At 38.7% G+C, this 23,530-nt stretch overlaps 1 protein-coding gene across 3 annotated transcripts in view; it reads left to right on the plus strand.

The window, feature by feature from the left end:
• Window positions 1–23,530, plus strand: part of TBC1D2B (TBC1 domain family member 2B) — a 438,274-nt gene that overhangs the window by 43,094 nt on the left and 371,650 nt on the right. For all 3 annotated transcript variants that reach the window (XM_053717278.1, XM_053717279.1, XM_053717280.1), the window contains exon 3: window positions 10,231–10,384. In XM_053717278.1, the coding sequence (XP_053573253.1) occupies window positions 10,231–10,384 (154 nt within the window). The remainder of the gene's footprint in view (window positions 1–10,230; window positions 10,385–23,530) is intronic.

The following is a 23,530-nucleotide window of genomic DNA, read 5'->3' on the forward strand; positions in this document are numbered from 1 at the left end:
GCTACTTTGTTCTGGGGTGTAGCCTAGACCGGATCAGTCTCTACAGTAGAGCATTTGGTGGCTTTAAAGCAATAGGAACTGGTGGGACATAATTCTCACTGCGCCTCCTATATATATTTGCTGCCCTAATCCAGATAGCCTAAGCACTTTTAACTCAGGCTTATCTTAGTCCACAGGGCTATAGGAGGGAGAGGACCTCTGAAAACCTGCTGGACTGCCATGCTGTCGCGCAGCATTCAAGGTAAATGCTAACTTTATTTCTGGGGGTAAGAAAACTCAGAATAAGTTGGAGCACTTTATGTTCTATACTCAGACCTCATGTAATAATGGGCTCCTTCTAGGGGTTGCAGAAATATGTCTCCTAGCGTACTAGAGGTTACTTAGTCAGTATGGAAGGCACTGGGGCTAATTGTAACTCTCCTTTCTGGCGGTTCTCATTAATCAGTAACCGACCGGGAAATTTCCTATGAGCTGTATTGCACGAGCTCAGTGTGAGGGGGATTCCCTTTTTAACATTTATAAGAGTCAAGGGATTCGATGTACTGTTAGGCAGAGACTCAGTGTGAGGGTGCTTTTCTGTTACATAACGGACCAGGCAGTATGACGGCTCAGTTTTTTTCTCCCATAGTAATGGCTGAAAGACCAGGAGTTCACTATTGAAACGCCCGCGGAGGGCGGAGCTTGTCTGGGTACTGTGTTGCAGGATGCAAATACGTGTAACTGTGCTGTTCTACTAATTTGACATATTAAGCTCCATGGCGATGTTTAAACTGCCTAAGAAGAGCGGTAGATTGACCAGTCGTTATTTATCCCGGTAACTTAGCAAAGATGGCGACCGGGAGATAACCTTTCACACGCCCATGAGGGGGGAGCTTGTTTGGCGCCAGTTTAGTTGCGCTTTCCTCCCTAAGCTTCCGGTTATCGGAAGGATCAGGAGAACGGTACAATTTTTTCTTGATGTTATCGGAATGACCTGAGAATTGTCTGCGCTTCAATGAAAGCGTTTCAGTTGAGTCGCAACTTTGCATAGAAGAATTGTCTGAGGGTTTACATTTATCTGCCTCGTGTTTTTCTTAGGCAACCAAATTTAAGTAAAGAAGTTACTCTTTAAAAAGTTGTCTCCTTTATGTTATTGCAACTGCTTATCTTTTCCCTTGTTCCTCTATGTTGTAAAGAGAACTTTCATAAGGGGATTGAGAAATTTTCCCCTCAAGTAATCAAATTTCTTTGTAGCCTACACATGTACAGACGCACACAAGATATAATGTTACTTTAAAATTTAAAGAGACAGTAACGTTTTGTGGTGTGTCAATTTTTCTTATAAATACTCCTTCTAAAGCTATTTCTGTTCAGGAGTCCGTTAACACTGGTCAATCCATGTCAAAAACTTTTTCTGCCCCACATGCAGTGCTCTGCGGTTCCTTACAAAGGGAATTGTTGCACAAGTCATTGCTTCTTTATTGTACATAGCGATGTCTGTTAACAGAAAGATTAGCATACTAATTGGATTGTTTCTGCTCACAGACATTAGTAGTTACTTAAAAAATTTAAAGTGACAGTAACGTTTTTTGTGTCAATTTTTATTAAAAAATTACTTCTTTTTTTTTCTGAACCTCTCTTTTTCTCCTTTTTTAGGCGTTTGCTATTTGGGAGTATGTTGCCAATGGTCATTTTATGCCACAAACCTATAGTCTCCACAAAATGTTAGGGCCCACATGGTGTGCCCTGTGCTTCCTCTCTTACTCCGTCCGGAGTTTTTTCTCTGCATCTCATGCGTGGAAGCTATCATTACTAGAGGAATTATTTTTAACTTTAGCACTATACCAGTGTAATCTATACTAGTGCGTCCAGTAAGTTATATGGAATGGAAAAAGACCGCATTCCTTATACTTAGAGAGGTTTCCCATAACAGAATCGGTTAAGGAGGCTGGGCAAACGTTACCGAGGGTGAAAGGAGTAGTTTTTCAGCTTTGCTAAGAGAACTACTATATCCTTAGAGAATGATTAGATTTTTTCATGGTCCTATGGACGTAAATTGGAAAAGGGATGTACACCAGTGCTTACTATGGTATCCAGCTGTGTATTTTATTTTACTGCCGTCATTGGTGCACCGTCATATTGACTTGATGCGTTGTCTGATGCTATTAAGTCAGAAACTCCCCTGGGCAAAATCCAGGATAGGATAAAGGACTTTCAATTTGGCTACTTCCTTTATTTCAACTTCTTACCTTAAAGTTATCAAAATGGGAGCGCAGTTTTCAGTTTTCTCTGTCCCAGCTCTCTGAGCTTTATGGTTAGAGCCTTGATATTCAGATGTATGCTCTAATTCTAAATTTTTTAACGATCCATTACAAGAGGACCTTGTTGGATCCTGGCTTGATGGAGAAATAGTGTTTCAGGGACTCAAAGGTTTCTGTTTTTGAGATTCTCTGCAAAACAAAAAAAAAAAATGTTCTTACTTTGTGTAAGAGCCCTCTCTTCCATGAGTGTAGTTTGTTCTGTTCCAATACAGGAACAGGGGCAGGTTTTTTTTTATCCAAATCTGTTTGTAGTTCCCAAAAAGGAGGGAACCTTCAGACCTATCTTAGAACTCAAGAGTCTATACAAGTTTCTCTGAGTTCCATCTTTCAAGATGGAAACTATTCGTACCATCCTTCCATTGATTTAGGAGGGTCAATTTATGACGAAAGTGGATCTATAGGATGCATTTCTTTAGGTTCCTATCCTCGGAGATCATCACAAGTTCCTGAGTTTTGGCCTTTCTAGGCAAACGTTTTCAGTTTGTGACTCTTCCTTTCGGTCTGGCCACGACATCCAGATTTTCCATAAAGGTTCTGGGGTCGCTGCTGGCGGTTCTAAGACTGCGGGGCATTGCGGTGGCGCCTTATCTGGACGATATTCTAATCCAGGCGTCATCTTGTTAGCAAACAAGGTCCCATACCGACATTGTGCGATTCTTCCTGAGAACTCACGGGTGGAAGGTACATCTGGATAAGAGTTCTTTACTTCCAAAGATAAGGGTACCCTTCTTGGGAACTCTAATCAACTCTATATCTATGAGTATTTTTTCTGACGGAGTTCAGAAAGTCAAGGATTCTGAATACATGTCGAGCCCTTCAGTCCACTCCTCAGCCATTAGTGGCTCAGTGCATGGAGGTAATCGGATTGATGGTGGTGGCAATGGACATCATACCGTTTGCTTGGTTGCTCCTCAGGCCTCTGTAGCTAAACATGCTCAGGCAGTGGAATGGAGTTTATATGGATTTGTCTCCTCTAATTACCCTAGAACAGGAGGCGAGGGACTCTTTCCAATGGTGGTTGTCTCTGTATCATCTATCCCAGGGGACATGCTTTCGCAGACCTTCCTGGGTGATTGTGACAAGGGACGCCAGTCTTTGGAGATGGGGAACTGTCTCGGGTTCTTTAACGACTCAGGAGGTATGAACTCAGGCAGAGTCTTTCCTTTCCATCAACATCCTATGGTTGAGGGTGATCTTCAATGCCCTTCAGACCTGGCCTCAGTTGGCTTCGGCCCAATTCATCAGATTCCAGTCGGACAACATAACGACAGTGGTTTTCATCAATTATCAGGGAGGAACAAGGAGTTCCTTAGCAATGATCAAAGTAATCAGGATAATCCAGTGCGTGGAGATCCATTCTTGCCATTTGTCAACAATCCACATCCCAGGTGTGGACAACTGGGAGGCGGTTTTTCTGAGCAGACAGACTTTTCATCCGGGGAGTGGGAACTCCTTCCTGAAATATTCTCCAACCTGATTCTCAAATGGGGTCGGCTGGAGTTGGATTTCTTGGCATCTCGTCAGAATGCAGAGTTTCTGAGATACGGATCCAGGTCTATGGACTCCTAGGCTGAGCTGTTAGATGCCTTGACAGCTCCTTCGTCTTTCAGCCTACCATATCTATTTCCCCCATTTGCTCCTCTCTTCCGGGCTATTACTCGAATCCAACAGGAGAATGCCTCAGTGGTCCTCTTCGCTCCTGTGTGGCCTCGCAGGATTTGGTATGTTGATCTGGTGGACATGTCATCCTGCCACCTTGGAAGCTTCCATTGAGGAAGGCCCTTCTCATTCAGGGACCTTTTCTTCACCCGAATCTAGTTTCTCTGCAACTGACTGTTTGGAAATTGAACGCTTAGTCTTATCCAAGCGGGGGTTCTCTGATTCGGTCATAGATACCTTAATTCAGACGCGTAAGTCTGTAACTAAGAAGATTTACCATGAGACCTGGTGCAATTATCTTTATTGGTTTGAATCCAAAGGCTACTCATGGAGTAGAGTTAGGATTCCCAGGATTTTGTATTTTCTCCAAGAAGGATTGTAGAAGGGTTTGTCAGCAAGTTTCCTAAAGGGGCTGATATCTGCCTTATCTATTTGTTGCTCAAGCGTCTGGCAGATATACCAGATCTTCAATCCTTTTGTCAGGTTTTGATTAGAATCAGGCCTGTGTTTAAACCATTCGCTCCTCCATGGAGTTTTAATTTAGTTCTTACAGTTCTGCAAGGGGTTCTGTTTGAACCTATGCATTCCATAGATATTACGTTTTTTATCTTGGAAAGTTTTATTTTTTGTTGCCGTTTCGAAGAGTGTCTGAGCTTTCGGTATTATAAGATAATTCACCTTACCTTATTTTTCATTCGGATAAGATGGTTTTACGTACTAACCTTGGTTTTCATCTGAGGTTTTTTCAGACAAGAACATTGATTAGGAGATTGTTATTGCTTCCTTGTGTCCTAATCCTTCTTCTAAGAAGGAACGTCTATTACATAATTTAGACGTAGTCTGTGCTTTGAAGTTCTACTTACAAGCGTCTAAGGATTTTCGTCAATCTTCTTCCTTGTTTGTCATTTTTTCTGGGAAACATAGGGGTCAGAAAGCTATGGCTACCTCTCTTTCTTTTTGGCTGAAGAGTATCATCCGTTTTGCATTTGAGACTGCTGGACAGCAGTCTCCTGAACGAACTACAGCTCATTTCACTAGGGCTGTGGCTTCCTCATGGACATTCAAAAATGATGCTTCTGTTGAACAAATTTGCAAAGCTGCAACTTGGTTGTCTCTTTGCACTTTTTCCAAATTTTACAAATGTCATACTTTTCCCTCGGCTGAGGCGGTTTTTGGGAGGAAGGTTTTTCAAGCATTGGTGCCTTCCGTTTAGGTTCCCTGTCTTGTCCCTCCCTTTTCATCCGTGTACTATAGCTTTGGTATTGTATCCCACAAGTAAGGATGAAATCCGTGGACTCATCGTATCTTTAAAAAGAAAAGAAAATGTATGCTTATTTGTTTCTTTTTAGATACGATGAGTCCACGGCCCGCCCTGTTTTTATAAGACAGGTCTTTCTTTTTGTTAAACTTCAGTCACCTCTGCACCTTGGCTTTTCCTTTCTCTTCCTAACTTCGGTCGAATGACTGGAGTGGGAGGGAAGGGAGGAGCTATATATACAGCTCTGCTGTGGTGCTCTTTGCCTCCTCCTGCTGACCAGGAGACGTAATCCCACAAGTAAGGATGAAATCCGTGGACTCATTGTATCTAAAAAGAAACAAATTTATCAGGTAAGCATAAATTTTCTTTTTGTGTAGTTTACGTCTATACACATAGTGAGGCCCCAATATTCTCCTTTTCTACTGCATGATTAGAATTTAAAAAAGTTTTTGCTATTGGCTGATTCAAATCAGTCTATAGGGATTGACTGATTTAAAATCAGCCATTCAGAATTAAGTGGTACCCTTATATATTGGGGTTCCGCACTTCTGGTGTTTTAGTGTGCAATGGTGACTGCATGAAGACCAGGGCTCACTGAAGATTGCAAAGCGGAGGTGGCGAAAGAGACCCCAGAAGTCCGCCTCCACTGCTGTGAAGATGTGCCCCTGGACCCGGGATGAAGAGAGCCCAACTTCAGATCAAGAGGAGTCGGATTCCAGTGCCACTTTTGGGGTTAGGGCTTTTTTGGGGCTTTTTTTTTAGTTTTTAAAAATAGTTTTGGTTTTTTTTAGTTATTTTTTTGCTATTTTGGGGCGTTTTTTTAATTTTTTTTTAGCTTTTTCTATTTTTTGGCAATTTAGTGGGGTTTGTTTAGAGCGGGGTAGTTAGGTGTTAGGTACAGTAGTGATAGATTGCGTTTGGGGTTTTGACGGTTTAGGGTTATTTTTTTAAAATTTAATTGTAATTTAGGGGGTTTAGTTTAGAGGGGGGATTAGGTTTTAGGTTCGTTTTGGAGTATGTGGCAGCATAGGGGTTATTAGCATAGTACTTGCAGTGGGTATATAGCGGCATAGAGGTTTATAGTTAGAGATATAGGGGTTAATAGTTTATTGCGGTGGGTATGTGGCAGCATAGGGGTTAATAGTTAGCGACTTGTGGTGGTTTAGATGTTTGCTAGTGTAGTGTTAGTTTGCAATCGTGGGGTACTTCAGTTTAGGAGTATTAGGATTAGTGGTCAGGCAGATGGCTGTTATATTCTAGGGATCCTTTACTATACATCCCCAATATGGTTGGCGATGTTGGGTGTTTACTTTACATGCCATTAGTCGGCGATGCTGGTATCTTAGTTCAGGCTTCTTCACGACCTCTAGCTATTGCTCACATCCAAAGGTTACTGGGTTTTTTTTCGTTTTTTTTCTCCAAGATAATGGTTGGAGAATCGCTGTTCCAAAGAACTTATATATACTTTATATCCACCTAAAAGAGTGTCCCTTCTAGGAGACATCATAGATTCTATCATAATGCATCTATTCCTCGTGGAATCACGCAGAATAGAACTTCAGAAGGCGTGACTGTCCTTGCAACCTGCTTCATTTTCAGTAGCTTATTGCATGAAGGTAGTGGATTTTATGGCTAAGGCTTTGGACGCTGTTCACTTGGCCACCTAACTCTTCATCTGTTTAGGCACAATCAGTGGCCAAAGATTATCTTCAATTGGAACAACAGAATTCTCTGGATTTGTCCGTCAGACAATTTATCTCTTGGTGGATACAAGGTCCTTTGAATCTTGGGACGTCTTTTTTCACCAATCTGGGGCTTTAGTGTCAGTGGAAGCCAGTCTTTCAGGCTGGGGCACGGTATGAATCCCTCTGAGAGGGCACAGAGTCTTGTGTCCTCTAGAGGCAAGGTTACTAACTTAAGTTCTGGAACTTCCTATTCTCTTTTCTCTGCTTGGCTATACGTTGAACTGATTAGAGGTGGGAGGGATTTTAAGCTCTTCTATGGGTTCTTGACCACCTCCTAGTGGCGGGAAATATATCCCATATGTTATGGAGCCCTATGGACCATCATTATTTTGAAAAGAGAAGAATTCATCAGGTAAGCATAAATTGTTTTTTTTTTTCACTGAAATTATTTACGTACAACTTTGTACAGTCGTAAGACAAAGGTTGTAAAAGCGTCTCTGGGATCTCCTTTGTTCAGAAATAGCAGACATGCATGTATTGCTTTTTTGGTATTTATGAGGCTACGAGCAGCTGCTCACCACACTTCTAATATACAATGAAGGGGTTAATCAGGTAGCTTTTCAGGTTGATTTTAGCTGTAGTGTAGAGATTACTCCCCCACCTGATCCCTCACTAACCGCTCTCTTCTCTCCCTGACCCCCCCACTTGTCACCACCATCTGGCAGACAGTTTTAAGTAATTGTTTAATTCTTTTTTTAACTGTAGAGATCCCTCCCACCTTCCTGGTCCCTCCCAAAAGAGCTCTCTAACCCTCCCACCTCCTAACTATTAGCAGCCATATTGGGTAGCGGCAGCTGTCTGTCAGCACCCATTTTATAGTATTTTTCTTAATTTTTAAAAATAATTTATAAATAGAGTTATTGTCTGTATCGGCGATCTGCCTTCATATGGCAAAGAAAGAATCAGCCCTTCCTTACCATATGAAGGCAGATGCCTTCTGCCCTTGGCTGCAGTCTCCATTTTCAAGGCTGACAGCGGGGACTGCACCATGAGCCAGAATGTTATACGTAGGTACTACATCAACACAGTACGTCCGTTTGGCTTAAGGGGTTAACGTTTTTGCCTTCCATGCCCCTTTAACCTATTCTGCGAAGCTTCAAACACAACAGTGACGGAAAATTGCAGTGCACTTTTATAATATATTTTTCCTGCTTTTGCATCTGAAACGTTTAGTTTTTCCACTGACTTCAGACAGGGTGAAGTGCATTCTGTTAAATCCAGAGCAATTACTTTCCTATATACTGGACAGTAGTCAGTTGATAAGTGTAGGAGCTCACTTATATCTGTCACTAACTGGCCACAGCAAAGGAGATAATTGAACACTCAAAGTTTGGAAGGATGTATTCCTGGACTACAAATGCAAATGTTGCCTAGAGGTTGACAGGTTAATTCTTTTAACACATTGTAAGCATATTTTTGTAGTGTTTTATTCACTGAAACATATAAAATACTTTAATGCCCTTTTAAACTCTTACACGATGACCAATAAGAATGCAGATTATAACAAGTACTTCAGTTTTATGTCCCACCTACTCCAATATATTCTGATGTGTATTAAAATCACTTGTGAATTTGGTTATACATTATCGTGCAAAAAATATTACGTAAATACTGTTTAAAGAAAGATTCTAATCAAGCAATTTCTATGATGCATATGTATAATTCTAAGACAATTGTTTTTTTTTTTTTAATTCATAGTATATTTAATCAAGTCTACTCCAGAATTGTTATTGTTTAAAAAGATAGATAATCCCTTTATTACCCATTCCCCAGGTGTGCATAACCAACACTGGTATATTAATATAGTTTTTACCTCTGTGACTACCTTGTATCTAAGCCTCTGCCGACTGCCCCTTATTTCAGCCAAGCATTGCTGACTCATAAATAACTCCACAAAAGTGAGCACAATGGTATCTATATTACACACTTGAACTAGCACTGTCTGTGTCAAAATTTGCTTAGTTAAGAGGCAGTCTTCAAGGACTTAGAAATTATCATATCAGCCCTCTTTGTTGAAAGCTGAACCTAAGAGAACACAGCAAATTTGATGATAAAAGTAAATTGGAAAGTTGTTTTAAATTGCATGTCCTATCTGAATCATGACAGTTTTTAATCTTGACTAGACTGTCTCTTTAATTACTGAATTACAAAATATAGTTCCCTTGCTCCCTAGCGAGGCCAAAAACCAAAATGCCATGAATTGCCTAAACCAGCTATTTGATTGGCAGCATTTTGAGAAATTGCTGTGATCACTTTTGAAAAATAGAGTACAGGGTCAGATGGATTCTGCTCTTGCCCTGTTTGACCTAAGCTGACAAGCAACTACTCATTTAAAAGGGGAGAAGCACCACTTTTATATCTCCCTAAGTACAGGTTGTTGTTGTTGTTATTCAAAATGGTAATCCCCTACCCCACTGCAAACCAGGGATTATTTTTTTCTCTGTTGGTCTTCTCTAGAGAAGAATACGTGTTTAAAGGGTTTTTTTTTTTTTTTTTTTTTTTTATAAACACCTGTAATATTTCTTGTTTATGCGTCCTAGTTCACAGTAATTTTTCTATTTGTATAATCAAGTTCTTATGGAGTCACATTCATATAAAAATAGTGATAAAATAATCTTAATCTTAAAAGGTGGGACAGAGCTATAGAATAAAAAACTTAAGAACCACTAACAAATTTTTGTTAATTTGTGCACAATTCAGTCCGGTTTGGTTGACCTGTTAAAGGGACAGTTTAGTCAAAATTAAACTTTCATGAATCAGACAGGGTATGCCATTTTAAACAACTTTCCAATTTACTTTTATCAAATTTGCTTTGATCTCTTGGTATTCTTTGTTGAAAGCTAAACTAGGTAGGCTCATATGCTTATTTCTAAGCCCTTAAAGGTCACCTCTTATCTCAGTTAATTTTGACAGTTTTTCACAGCTAAACGACAACGCTAGTTCATGTGTGCCATAAAGATAACATTGTGCTCACTCTTGTGGAGTTATTTATGGGTCGTACCTGATTGGCTGAAATGCAAGTCTGTTAAAAGAACTGAGATAAAGGGGCATTCTGCAGAGGCTTAGATACAAGGTAATCACAGAGGTAAAAAGTATATTAATATAACCGTATTGGTTATGCAAAACTGGGGAATGAGTAATAAAGGGATTATCTGGAGTAGATTGTCCCTTTTTAAGTTTCGAATGCTGTATTTTAATTTTGTTTCCACAAAAAAATATGCTACACGTGAATCCCACACAGAATAATTATGTGCCTTTGCTTATATAGCAGATCTTATGAACATTCCAAATTTAAATGATGCTGCTGAAAAAGCTCGGAACCACTTTGCAACAGATGTGTGTCCAGATGTCCTTGGTGACCAGACGTCAAGCCACACAGCCCCAATGCAGGTCATGCTTAGACTGTGGAGCAATGACTTCAGGTGAGGAATAACTTTTTTTTTTTTTTTTTTTTTTTTCTTATGTGGGGGTCAATTAGCCCTTTGTTTCTTGAATTACAAGGACCATGTTTTACCCAAAGTTCCTTAGGAATTGAAAGGACATTAAACACAAACTTTCCTAAATATAAATATCTATTACTTAATAACGTTAGAAAGGGGCTACTTCACAAAATGTTCTAGCATATTTTGAAAAGCTAGATGCTTTTAATGTCCCTTTAAGTTATTTGTGAAGTAACTCGAAGGTATAGTGTGACACCAGGAATTCAGTATGCAGGCAGTGAACTATAAGTTTATTTCCTGTGCTTAGAAGAATATTAAAATAGGCCTGACGCCTATTGAGAGCTAATAACTTTGACCAACCTTACATGTATACATTTTGATGTGAATAAGAGACACCTACAATATAATGCTCAAAGAAAGCATACAAATATTTTGTGTGATTTCTCTCCAGGGGGAAACGTAGAAAAAGTACATACAAATCTAAGCAAGGCTGAGCATGTATGTTTTTTGTGTGTGTGTTTTTCTCAAGACTCTGGCAGGAAGCACTTGTCTTCTAGAAAATGTGTTCATTTGTCTGACTCATTCTTTGCAAAGAATGCTACTTGTTGCAAAATTGAAACTACTCGAATTGTAGATTCTTACGAAGAAATGAGGGCAGGTGTTTACTTCTTTGCAAGCTGTTTTCTAATTAAAGACAAAGCAAACCGGTAGAGAGAGTGTTTTTTATTTTGAGGAAGACGTTACTGTCTTTTCAATGTGTTATGGGTTCCTTATAAGCTGTGTTTGGGTATCAGTGTTTGGTTAAAGCTTTAAAATATATAAATGTCAAAACTGAAATTGACATGGGAGCATTTCAATTTAAAACAGAAGCATGTTTGCAGTATGCCTAATTGCCAAAAATGCATCTAGTACAGGCCTCGACAAAACTGGTCAGTTGAGCAACAATAGAGCCTTTAAATTTAACTTCTGGTGCCCTTGTTTTTTCCCCCCCAAGTGCCCCCTCACTTTTACCTGGAGACGCCACTTGCTATTACCAGCTGCACCTAAATTTAGCCTGGTATGGCGGTATCATTCCTCGGTTATGTGGCAAAGGACCATAGGTCCCACAATGCCGCGTGACTAGAGGAGGTGTGCGCTAGCCGACTTTTCGTTTGAACTTTGTAGTGCAGATGGTGAGAGCTGGACGGCTCATTTCACTCACAGGGATTCTCAGTTCTTGGCCACTTACCCCACCAGCCAACCCTTGCTGCTACCAGCAGCACCTTAAATTTAGCCCAGTGTGACTGGATCCTTCTTAGGCCACGTGCAACAAGAGTATAGCACTCCTGCACATTAAACTTGGGGGTTGCTGAGGCACATAGCTCCTTGGCTAAAGGATGTCTTCCTACAGAGTACCATGACTTCCACTGCCACCTTCAGTAAGAACGTGCCGACCTGGAAATCAAACTGTACCTAGCCATCACCAGATACACTTGAGATTCATCATAAGGATGGTTATTGGGGTGTATTATGGCACTGCAAACAGCATGGTACTGCTCTCTCCAATAGGGACAACCAAGGAGTGACGCTCTCCCCATCCTTAAAGCTAACTAGTGACAGCTCCCTGACAACCAGTGAGTGACAGTTTACCCCGAGTTTACCTTTATCCCCCAACCTGACAGCCAGCAACTGACAGACCCCCTCATCATGTAGTAAGAAGTAGTAAGAAGTGAATACAGCGCCAACAAGAGGCTAAGGGATAAATATACTCACAGAGAGATAAAAGAAGATTATTTAATGAACCATGTTAAAAAGCATCAGTAATAAAAGACTATATATAAAAAATGTAAAAAGCACATATAAATAAAATTACAAATACAGGAATATCTTACAGAAGCGGCTCAAAGGGCCAAAGCTGATAATTACAATAAAAACAGAGGTAATAACAGGTGATCAGTGTGAGTGGTACACCAGAATAAGAGTGTATACTAATAAAACAGAATTAGCCTAAGTACAACTGTAGCAAGTGCATCAAGCAAAATACTAATAAACAATAATACAAACAAGTGTTCAAAATTAGTGTTACAAAAATAGTGTTCCAAAAATAGAAAAATGCACTGCAGTGCAAAAAAAGGGGGGTAGCAAAATAATTGTATAGATACAATCAAATAGTGAGTGAGTGCAAATGGATATAAAAATGCTAGCTACTTAATCCAGTGAGGTTAAGATATAATTAAATAAAATACACAATATGCAATAACATAAAAAATAAAATACACAATATGCAATAACATAAAAAATAAAATATAAAATATAATCCAAAAAAGTGTTCAAAAAGTTGATCAACAAATGTTAGTGAAGAACAAAAATAAGTCAATCAAAACAAAAAAATGGGTGATGAAAAGCAAGGTGAAAGTGAGGAAATTGATTCCTTCCAATGTTAGTTACTTTAACAGATCCAAATTCCTGAGTGTGGTTGCTGAAGTAGCTGATTGGATCCTAGCACCTGTCAGCTGCTCCTATGGTATCCTAAAAAGTGTCCCTGTAAAAAAAAAAAAGTGTCCCTGTAAAAAAAGAGTCCCTGTAAAAAAAGAAATTCGCAACATAGTGTATCCAATATGAGAATGAAGTAAAGATTAAAGTAATGCTTACCAATATGTTAACGCGTTTCTGCCCTCAAAAAAGGGCCTTTCTCAAGACTAGCATTACTTTAATCTTTACTTCATTCTCATATTGGATACACTATGTTGTGAATTTCTTTTTTTACAGGGACACTTTTTAGGATACCATAGGAGCAGCTGACAGGTGCTAGGATCCAATCAGCTACTTCAGCAACCACACTCAGGAATTTGGATCTGTTAAAGTAACTAACATTGGAAGGAATCAATTTCCTCACTTTCACCTTGCTTTTCATCACCCATTTTTTTGTTTTGATTGACTTATTTTTGTTCTTCACTAACATTTGTTGATCAACTTTTTGAACACTTTTTTGGATTATATTTTATATTTTATTTTTTATGTTATTGCATATTGTGTATTTTATTTTTTATGTTATTGCATAATGTGTATTTTATTTAATTATATCTTAACCTCACTGGATTAAGTAGCTAGCATTTTTATATCCATTTGCACTCGCTCACTATTTGATTGTATCTATACAATTATTTTGCTACCCCCCTTTTTTTGCACTGCAGTGCATTTTTCTATTTTTTGGAACACTATTTTTGTAACACTAATTTTGAACACTATTGTTTGTATTATTGTTTATTAGTATTTTGCTTGATGCACTTGCTACAGTTGTACTTAGGCTAATTCTGTTTTATTAGTATACACTCTTATTCTGGTGTACCACTCACACTGATCACCTGTTATTACCTCTGTTTTTATTGTAATTATCAGCTTTGGCCCTTTGAGCCGCTTCTGTAAGATATTCCTGTATTTGTAATTTTATTTATATGTGCTTTTTACATTTTTTATATATAGTCTTTTATTACTGATGCTTTTTAACATGGTTCATTAAATAATCTTCTTTTATCCCTTGGCCTCTTGTTGGCGCTGTATTCACTTCTTACTACTTGTGCATATTTTTTGGAGGTTGGTTAGGATCTCTGTTTGGATACAGCTTGGGGATTACCTTAGCGCTTGTACACACACCCTTTTTCACTATAGACCCCCTCATCATGTCAGTATCGGCTACTTCCCCACCATGGAAGCCAAGAGACAGACAGTTCCCACTGTAAGCATCTACCTACAGTGATTACTGTTTTAGAACAGCCCCATGTGCCTCCTGGGCTATATGTCTGGGAGTAGGTTCCTGACACTACCTAACTGTATTGTTACACAGTGAGACTGACACAGCCCTCCAGCCCACCAGTATTCAAGCTCAAGCTGGACTTGGTATGTATTGTGTCTGTGAAGACTTGACAGTATCTGAAACCCAAATGTTTCTCTCATTATTCAGATAGAGCGTACAATTTTAAACAACTCCCCAATTTACTTCTATTTTCTAATTTGCTTTGTTCTCTTGGTATCCTTTGTTGAAAAGCATACTTAGATGGACTTAGGAGCAGCAATGCACTACTTAGAGCTAGCTGCTGATTGGTTGCTGCACATATGTCTCTTGCCATTGGTTAACTAGATGTGTTCAGCTAGCTCCCAGTAGTGTACTGCTGCTCCTTCAACAAAAGATACCAGGAGGATGAAGCACATTTGATAGTATAAGTTAATTGAAAAGTTGTTTAAAGTTGTATGTTCTGTCTGAATCCTGAAATAAAATTTTAAACGCATACATGCACATTTTAAATTTTGACCTTTTTTCCCCCCCTTTTAAAGCCCAAAAAGTTCCATGGTTGAATTATTTTGCAAACACTGATATAAAAAATAAAAGAAGGGACGGTAAAGCAACATTTTAAATCTAAAGTGAAAGCAGGAAGACTGAAAAATAAGTAATCACAGAAAACGCAGACCGCTAAAAACAAGCCAGGAGCTTGAGAATGTCACCACTAGAAAGCTGCAACAGCAAGTTCTCTTGTTACATATTCTAGTGACATTGCACCATCATGTCGTCTGTCAGAAAGAGACATGTTTACGTATGCAAATACAATAGCTCAGCTGCCAGCATTTGTCAAAGGAACACTATTATACAAGGAACTATTCAAGGCTATGCATGTGTTACAGTATAGTATATTTAGTATAGGAATATTTAGCCTTTGTTAAAATGTAGTGACAATGAATTACGTTAACACTGACCTTTCACTTGCTGCCTGTAGGAAAAGTAATTCCTGTTATATTTGTACTTTCAGTGGTAAATAATAGCTTCCTTTTTCTGACATGACACTCTGTAATCCAAAGCAGGACTTACTGCTGAAAGCCACTAATGAGACTCAAGGAACACAATTTATAGCTTAAAGGGACAGTACACTGTAAAATAGTTTCTTTCATGTAATTAGCAAGAGTCCATGAGCTAGTGACGTATGGGATATACATTCCTGCCAGGAGGGGCAAAGTTTCCCAAACCTCAAAATGCCTATAAATACACCCCTCACCACACCCACAAATCAGTTTTACAAACTTTGCCTCCCATGGAGGTGGTGAAGAAAGTTTGTGCTAGATTCTACGTTGATATGCGCTTCGCAGCAGGCTGGAGCCCGGTTTTCCTCTCAGAGTGCAGTGAATGTCAGAGGGATGTGAAGAGAGTATTGCCTATTTGAATCCAATGGTCTCCTTCTACGGGATCTATTTCATAGGTTCTCTGTTATCGGTCTTAGAGATTCATCTCTTACCTCCCTTTTCAGATCGACGATATACTCTTATATACCATTACCTCTACTGATTCTCGTTTCAGTACTGGTTTGGCTTTCTACTACATGTAGATGAGTGTCCTGGGGTAAGTAAGTCTTATTTTCTGTGGCACTCTAAGCTATGGTTGGGCACTTTTATATAAAGTTCTAAATATATGTGTTTAAACATTTATTTGCCTTGATTCAGGATGATCAATATTCCTTATTTTAGACAGTTTCATTATTTGGGATAATGCATATGATTAAATAATTTTTTCTTACCTTAAAATTAACTTTTTTCCCTGTGGGCTGTTAGGCTTGCGGGGGCTGAAAAATGCTTCATTTTATTGCGTCATTCTTGGCGCAGACTTTTTTGGCGCAAAAAATTTCTTTGTCATTTCCGGCGTCATACTTGTCGCCGGAAGTTGTTCGTGTTTACGTCATTTTTTTTGACGTTTTGCGCCAAAAATGTCGGTGTCACTGCATTTAGGCGCCAATAATGTGGGCGTCTTTTTTGGCGCTAAAAAATGTGGGCGTCATTTTTGTCTCCACCTTTTTTTCACATTATTTAAGTCTCATTTTTCATTTGCTTCTGGTTGCTAGAGGCTTGTTCATTGGCATTTTTTCCCATTCCTGAAACTGTCTTTTAAGAAATTTGATAGATTTTGCTTTATATGTTGTTTTTTCTCTTACATATTGCAAGATGTCTCAGATTGACCCTGGATCAGAAGCTACTTCTGGAAAAACGCTGCCTGATGCTGGTTCGACCAAAGTTAAGTGTGTCTGCTGTAAATTTGTGGTAACTGTTCCTCCGGCTGTAGTTTGTGATGTATGTCATGATAAGCTTGCTAATGCAGATAGTATTTCCATTAGTAATATTCCATTACCTGTTGCTGTTCCATCAACATCTAATACTCAGGATGTTCCTGTTAATATAAGAGATTTTGTTTCTAAATCTATTAGGAAGGCTATGTCTGTTATTCCTCCTTCCAGTAAACGTAAAAGGTCTTTTAAAACTTCACATTTTTCAGATGAATTTTTAAATGAACATCATCATTCTGATTTGTCTGTTTCTGATGATGATTTTTCTGGTTCAGAGGATTCTGTCTCAGATATTGACACTGATAAATCTTTATATTTATTTAAAATGGAATTTATTCGTTCTTTACTTAAAGAAGTTTTAATCGCATTAGAGATGGAGGAATCTAGTCCTCTTGATACTAAATCTACTAAGCGTTTAAATTCGGTTTTTAAACCTCCTTTAGTTATTCCGGAAGTTTTTCCTGTCCCTGATGCTATTTCTGAAGTAATTTCTAGGGAATGGAATAATCTGGGTAATTCTTTTACTCCTTCTAAAAGGTTTAAAAAATTGTATCCTGTGCCATCTGACAGATTAGAGTTTTGGGACAAAATCCCTAAAGTTGATGGGGCTATCTCTACTCTTGCTAAACGTACTACTATTCCTACGGCAGATAGTACTTCCTTTAAGGATCCTTTAGATAGGAAAATTGAATCCTCTCTAAGGAAAGCTTATTTATGTTCAGGTAATCTTCTTAGGCCTGCTATTTCTTTGGCTGATGTTGCGGCAGCTTCCACTTTTTGGTTGGAGGCTTTGGCACAAGTGTCAGATCATAATACTCATAGCATTGTTAAACTTCTTCAACATGCTAATAACTTTATTTGTGATGCCATCTTTGATATCATTAGAGTTGATATCAGGTATATGTCCTTAGCTATCTTAGCTAGAAGAGCTTTATGGCTTAAAACTTGGAATGCAGATATGTCTTCTAAGTCAACTTTGCTTTCCCTTTCTTTTCAAGGTAATAAATTGTTTGGTTCCCAGTTGGATTCTATTATTTCAACTGTTACTGGGGGGAAAGGAACTTTTTTACCTCAGGATAAAAAATCTAAAGGTAAATATAGGGCTGCTAATCGTTTTAGTTCCTTTCGTCAGAATAAGGAACAGAAGCCTGATCCTTCCCCTAAAGGAACGGTTTCTGTTTGGAAACCATCTCCACTCTGGAATAAATCCAAGCCTTTCAGAAAGCCAAAGCCAGCTCCCAAGTCCACATGAAGGTGCGGCCCTCATTCCAGCACAGCTGGTAGGGGGCAGATTACGTTTTTTCAAAGAAATTTGGATCAATTCGATTCACAGTCTTTGGATTCAGAACATTGTTGCACAAGGATACAGAATAGGTTTCAAGGTAAGGCCTCCTGCAAGAAGATTTTTTCTTTCTTGCATTCCAATAAACCCAGTGAAGGCTCAAGCATTTCTGAAATGTGTTTCAGATCTAGAGTTGGCTGGAGTAATTGTGCCGGTTCCAGTTCTGAAACAGGGTCTGGGGTTTTACTCAAATCTGTTCATTGTACCAAAAAAGGAGAATTCCTTCAGACCAGTTCTGGATTTAAAAATATTGAATCGTTATGTAAGGATACCAACATTCAAAATGGTAACTATAAGGACTATTCTGCCTTTTGTTCAGCAAGGGCATTATATGTCCACAATAGATTTACAAGATGCATATCTGCATATTCCGATTCATCCAGATCACTTTCAGTTTCTGAGATTCTCTTTTCTAGACAAGCATTACCAGTTTGTGGCTCTGCCGTTCGGCCTAGCAACAGCTCCAAGGATTTTTTCAAAGGTTCTCGGTGCCCTTCTATCTGTAATCAGAGAACAGGGTATTGTGGTATTTCCTTATTTGGACGATATCTGGTACTTGCTCAGTCTTCACATTTAGCAGAATTTCATACGAATCGACTTGTGTCGTTTCTTCAAGAATATGGTGGGAGGATCAATTTACTAAAGAGTTCATTGATTCCTCAGACAAGGGTAACCTTTTTAGGTTTCCAAATAGATTCAGTGTCCATGACTTTGTCTCTGACGGACAAGAGACGTCTGAAATTGGTTTCAGCTTGTCAAAACCTTCAGTCACAATCATTCCCTTCGGTAGCCTTATGCATGGCAATTCTAGGTCTTATGACTGCTGCATCGGACGTAATCCCTTTTGCTCGTTTTCACATGCGACCTCTTCAGCTTTGTATGCTGAACCAGTGGTGCAGGGATTATACAAAGATATCACAGTTAATATCTTTAAATCCGATTGTACGACACTCTCTGACGTGGTGGACAGATCACCATCGTTTAGTTCAAGGGGCTTCTTTTGTTCTTCCAACCTGGACTGTGATCTCAACAGATGCGAGTCTGACAGGTTGGGGAGCTGTATGGGGGTCTCTGACAGCGCAGGGGGTTTGGGAATCTCAGGAGGCGAGATTACCAATCAACATTTTGGAACTCTGTGCGATTCTCAGAGCTCTTCAGTCGTGGCCTCTTCTGAAGAGAGAATCGTTCATTTGTTTTCAGACGGACAATGTCACAACCGTGGCATATGTCAATCATGAAGGGGGGACTCACAGTCCTCTGGCTATGAAAGAAGTATCTCGGATACTTGTATGGGCGGAATCCAGCTCCTGTCTAATCTCTGCGGTTCACATTCCAGGTATAGACAATTGGGAAGCGGATTATCTCAGTCGCCACACGTTACATCCGGGCGAATGGTCTCTTCACCCAGAGGTTTTTCTTCAGATTGTTCAAATCTGGGGACTTCCAGAAATAGATCTGATGGCCTCTCATCTAAACAAGAAACTTCCCAGGTATCTGTCCAGATCCAGGGATCCTCAGGCGGAGGCAGTGGATGCATTGTCACTTCCTTGGAAGTATCATCCTGCCTATATCTTTCCGCCTCTAGTTCTTCTTCCAAGAGTGATCTCCAAGATTCTAAAAGAGCGTTTGTTTCTTCTGCTGGTGGCTCCAGCATGGCCTCACAGGTTTTAGTATGCGGATCTTGTTCGGATGGCTACTTGCCAGCCTTGGACTCTTCCGTTAAGACCAGACCTTCTATCTCAAGGTCCTTTTTTTCCATCAGGATCTCAAATCCTTACATTTGAAGGTATGGAGATTGAACTCTTGATTCTCAGTCATAGAGGTTTCTCTGACTCCGTAATTAATACTATGTTACAGGCTCGTAAATCTGTGTCTAGGAAGATATATTATCGAGTCTGGAAGACTTACATTTCTTGGTGTTCTTCTCATAAATTCTCTTGGCATTCTTTTAGAATTCCTAGAATTTTACAGTTTCTTCAGGATGGTCTGGATAAAGGTTTGTCTGCAAGTTCCTTGAAAGGACAAATTTCTGCTCTTTCTGTGCTGTTTCACAGAAAGATTGCTAATCTTCCTGATATTCATTGTTTTGTACAGGCTTTGGTTCGTATAAAACCTGTCATTAAGTCAATCTCTCCTCCTTGGAGTTTGAATTTGGTTCTGGGGGCTTTACAAGCTCCTCCGTTTGAACCTATGCATTCTTTGGATATTAAATTACTTTCTTGGAAAGTATTGTTCCTTTTGGCCATCTCTTCTGCTAGAAGAGTTTCTGAGTTATCTGCTCTTTCTTGTGAATCTCCTTTTCTGATTTTTCATCAGGATAAGGCGGTGTTGCGGACTTCATTTAAATTTTTACCTAAAGTTGTGAATTCTAACAACATTAGTAGAGAAATTGTGGTTCCTTCATTGTGTCCTAATCCTAAGAATTCTAAGGAAAGATCGTTACATTCTTTGGATGTAGTTAGAGCTTTGAAATATTATGTTGAAGCTACTAAAGATTTCCGAAAGACTTCTAGTCTATTTGTTATCTTTTCCGGTTCCAGGAAAGGTCAGAAGGCCTCTGCCATTTCTTTGGAGTCTTGGTTAAAGTCTTTGATTCATCATGCTTATGTCGAGTCGGGTAAAACTCCGCCTCAAAGGATTGCAGCTCATTCTTCTAGGTCAGTTTCTACTTCCTGGGCGTTTAGGAATGAAGCTTCAGTTGATCAGATTTGCAAAGCAGCAACTTGGTCTTCTTTGCATACTTTTACTAAATTCTACCATTTTGATGTGTTTTCTTCTTCTGAAGCAGTTTTTGGTAGAAAAGTACTTCAGGCAGCTGTTTCAGTTTGATTCTTCTGCTTATAATTTCAGTTTTTTTCATTATAAGATTAAAACTTTATTTGGAGTGTGGATTATTTTTCAGCGGAATTGGCTGTCTTTATTTTATCCCTCCCTCTCTAGTGACTCTTGCGTAGAAGTTCCACATCTTGGGTATTTATTATCCCATACGTCACTAGCTCATGGACTCTTGCTAATTACATGAAAGAAAACATAATTTATGTAAGAACTTACCTGATAAATCCATTTCTTTCATATTAGCAAGAGTCCATGAGGCCCACCCTTTTTTTGTGGTGGTTATGATTTTTTGTATAAAGCACAATTGTTCCAATTCCTTATTTTTTATGCTTTCGCACTTTTTTCTTATCACCCCACTTCTTGGCTATTCGTTAAACTGATTTGTGGGTGTGGTGAGGGGTGTATTTATAGGCATTTTGAGGTTTGGGAAACTTTGCCCCTCCTGGTAGGAATGTATATCCCATACGTCACTAGCTCATGGACTCTTGCTAATATGAAAGAAATGAATTTATCAGGTAAGTTCTTACATAAATTATGTTTTTTCCATGACTGTATTTTCAATGACTTGTTACACCAGCTGCAGAGTAAAACATGTATTGAATGAAAAAAATGCATTTTCAGGTTTATTTATGTATATGAAGTAGCTGGTTTTGTGCATTAAACCACAGCCTATTACAATGAGTTGAGCTTCAGGTAATATCAGATCTCATTATGTTATGACTTTGTGTACACACACATGCTTCCTTATCTTTTATTTGTCTGGAAAACCAAAGCTGAATATTTAGAGTGAACAATGGAAAATAAGCATTTTAATACTTAATTATCCAGCACTCCACTGAGAGTGTAATCTCTTCTGCTGGCAGTGTTTAACATAGGCTTATTAATATTGTAGACTACAGTATAGAAACTTTCAGTATAGGTGGGGATACCACAGGCTAAAGCAGCTATTTAAAATACTGAAATGGGAGTAAAGGAGCTACTTGTAAACAATTGAATACACTCTAGCATGTAAAATGGATAATTGGGAATAATTTAAAGGGGACATTTTTTGGGGGGTAAACTGTCCATTTAAAGCTCTCTCATTTGAACATCTAGTAATTTTGCCTTACTAGCAGAACAGCATTAAAAAGGATGTCATATCCTAAATAAATCAATATTAAATGGTTGGTATCAGTTTAATGGGATAATGTAATGGATAGTGCTTGGTGGGTACATTTAGCCACCAATCAGCAAGCTGTGCCCAGGTGCTAAACCAAAGATAGGCCGGCTCGTAAGCTTACATCCTGCTTTTTCAAGTAAAGATACTAAGAGAACGAAGAAAAATTGATAATACGCTGTATCTGAATCGTGAAAGAAAAACATTTGGTTAATTCTGCTGTGAATGGGGAACCAGTGAAGGGACTTGCAGAGAGGTGCAGCAGATACAGAGTGAGGGGATAGGTGAATTAGCCTGGCAGAAGCATTTAGGCTGGATTAAAGGTTGGAGAGGTGGGTAAAGAAAGGCCTGTGAGAAGTTTATTGCAGTAGTCGGTTATTGCCGACCTTCCATTTCTTTTCTCTTTTTTTTAAGAATATGGGAGACTGAAGGAAACCTACTCATTCCATGTTTCAGATAAGTGGCTGTAAACCACAGGGCAACTCTGAGCTATCGGTATGTTTTAATATATTTCATAAAACTTAATAAAGACTTGTTTAGCAAGGATGTCCAATCCTATGTCTTTACTGCATATTGAAAGGCTAACCAAGCCTTGAATCATTATTCTACTTTTCTGCAAACCCTATAACATAATGAGAAACTCCCATTTAAAAATAGATGGTCAATTAGTAGGGTTGGATATCCTAAATGTGGACTTAATCAGTACAAGACTGATATGGATGCGCAACGTCAATTAGGAAAATGAGTGCTTGATGTTGTACATCCATATCAGTCTTGTACTGATTCAGTCCACATAAGTAAACGTATCACCAAGTTTATTATACTGGTACATACAATATAAATATTTACTATAGGGTGTTGTTTCCTCCTTTACTTATTGGTCTTTTCCTAATAAAATTGGATATCTTAAAGTAGGGGAGATATACAATTTAAATATATTCGTCATTTTAATTTGAAAGGATTTTAATTGAAATTTCAGTTGTTTCTGGAGCAAGATGACCAACTGGTCTTCTGTTCTCGAATATAATTTAATTAAAACTTTTTTTTTATGGGTAAAGGGAAAACTAAGTCACAAATAAAGCTGGGAATATGCTAAAACAAGTCTATCAAATTAGATCATGGCCCGTATTTTTTTATTTAAGGCCATTTTAACATACAATGTCACATATAAAATAGAGTATCAAGTGTGTAGATTATATATACACTAATATGTTTACACTAGAAACTCAGATTGTGTCTTTTACATAAGAGAAAAAAAAGAAAAAACGTAAACAACGTTGTGACTAAATATACATATCTTGGCCCTCCCTGGTAATAATACCTACCAGTGATAACCCCTCCCCGAAGGGGCATAGATAGAACTGCCCACTCCCCTAGTTACTTTACATAGGTAACTCCCAAACAGTATCCTATTCAGTATCCTTAAAACAGACCTTTTTAGAAAACATACTGATAGAAACACAATGTTATCCTATGATAGTTTTCACCCAAGTAGGTTAAAAGATTCCCTCCCTAGGAGCCAACTATTAAGGGTCAACAGAATAGTGAATGATGAACAAATATTATCTACTAGGATGATGGAAATAGGCAACAGGTTTATAAAAAGAGGCTACCCAGAGAAATTAATTAAAGAGGAGATTAAAAAGCTTCAAACCAATAAAAATATTCCTAAAGATAAAAATGCCCCTAAAGATAAAAGCAAAAACAAAAGGATG

This window comes from Bombina bombina, chromosome 6, assembly GCF_027579735.1.
Source record: "Bombina bombina isolate aBomBom1 chromosome 6, aBomBom1.pri, whole genome shotgun sequence".
Lineage (NCBI taxonomy): Eukaryota > Metazoa > Chordata > Amphibia > Anura > Bombinatoridae > Bombina > Bombina bombina.